The sequence below is a fragment of the Haliaeetus leucocephalus genome, unplaced genomic scaffold (assembly GCF_000737465.1).
Source record: "Haliaeetus leucocephalus isolate CR32 unplaced genomic scaffold, Haliaeetus_leucocephalus-4.0 Scaffold830, whole genome shotgun sequence".
Taxonomy (NCBI): Eukaryota; Metazoa; Chordata; class Aves; order Accipitriformes; family Accipitridae; genus Haliaeetus; species Haliaeetus leucocephalus.
Genome location: NW_010973266.1, coordinates 243,767 through 244,885, shown reverse-complemented (window position 1 = coordinate 244,885; position 1,119 = coordinate 243,767). Strand labels below are relative to the sequence as shown.

The 1,119-nt window shown below is 50.8% G+C and overlaps 1 protein-coding gene across 1 annotated transcript in view; it reads right to left on the bottom strand.

Annotated features, from left to right (window-relative positions):
• Positions 1 to 838: 838 nt before the first annotated feature.
• The window catches only part of NKX6-2 (NK6 homeobox 2), a 2,879-nt gene continuing 2,598 nt past the window's right edge, over positions 839 to 1,119 (bottom strand). The window contains exon 4 of the mRNA XM_010582006.1: positions 839 to 1,093. Coding sequence (XP_010580308.1) covers positions 839 to 1,093 — 255 coding nt within the window. The remainder of the gene's footprint in view (positions 1,094 to 1,119) is intronic.

Below are 1,119 nucleotides of genomic sequence, written 5' to 3'. Positions count from 1 at the left end.
GCGAGTCGGGCAAGAGCGGCCCTGAAAATTGGGGGCCCCGGACTAGCGAAGCAAAGAGCAGGAATTGCCCCGCAACCGGTGCGGTGAAGCCCGCGCCCTGCTCTCCCCCGCCCTGCGTTCTCTCGCCAGATCCCGCGGAGCGGAGGCGAAGCCTCCCCCAGCTCGGCAGCGGACCCCGGCCGCCCCCGGTGCGCAGCGGGATGGGGACCCAAAATGAGAAAGGCAGGCAGAAACTCGCTAAAGGAGAAGCTTGTTAAATAATTTATTGATCTATACAAAGTCTTTCCAACCCGTGTGGAGACATTATTTGATCCCAATGTAAAATCAAGCGTCCATTTTTTTTTTCTCTCGTGCTGTTTTGGGTTGTCCTCTCTTTTGATATTATTAAGCATAAAATCCGGAGGCAGGAGAAATCAAACCGCCAAAACACTGAGCAGGGGGTGGGGGGGGTGAAAGAAAACAGCCGGTTTTACACTAGAAATATACATCACAAAATCTGAAATTTACTATATACAAAGTGGCTGAGCTTGGATTTGGCGACCCATACAAAACGTAACAAAAATCTGATTGTTAGGAGCAGGAAATCGGCAACAAGGCTAAAAGAAAAGAGGGGCAAACCTTAAAGGGACACAAAACAAAAACCAGAAAGTTGGAAAAATTCCTCTGAAATTTACACCGATGAGAAGGAAAATAATTTCATAACTTATTCTGTAAAAAATATATACATTTCACATACATCTTAGGCTGTACAACACACCACTTTAAACATCCAGTTACACTTCACCTCCGCCGCTGGGCCAGCCGCAGCTGCCCAGAGCAGCTGCCGGTGCCTGCATCCTCACAAGGTGTCCGAGCTGGTGCTGCAGGGGCTGACGAGGGACAGGTTTGTGGATTTGTGCTTTTTCAATAGCCTCGTGATTTTTTCGTCGTCTGAGTTGGGGTCCAGGGGCTTGTTGTATTCGTCATCATCCTCATTGTCCGAGCTCTCCTTCAGCTTCTCTGTCTCCGAGTCGTGTTTCTTCTTTGCCGAGGCCATCTCCGCCGCGTGCCGCTTTCGCCACTTGGTCCGTCTGTTCTGGAACCAGACCTGGGCACCGGCACCGGGCACAGCTCAGCCCC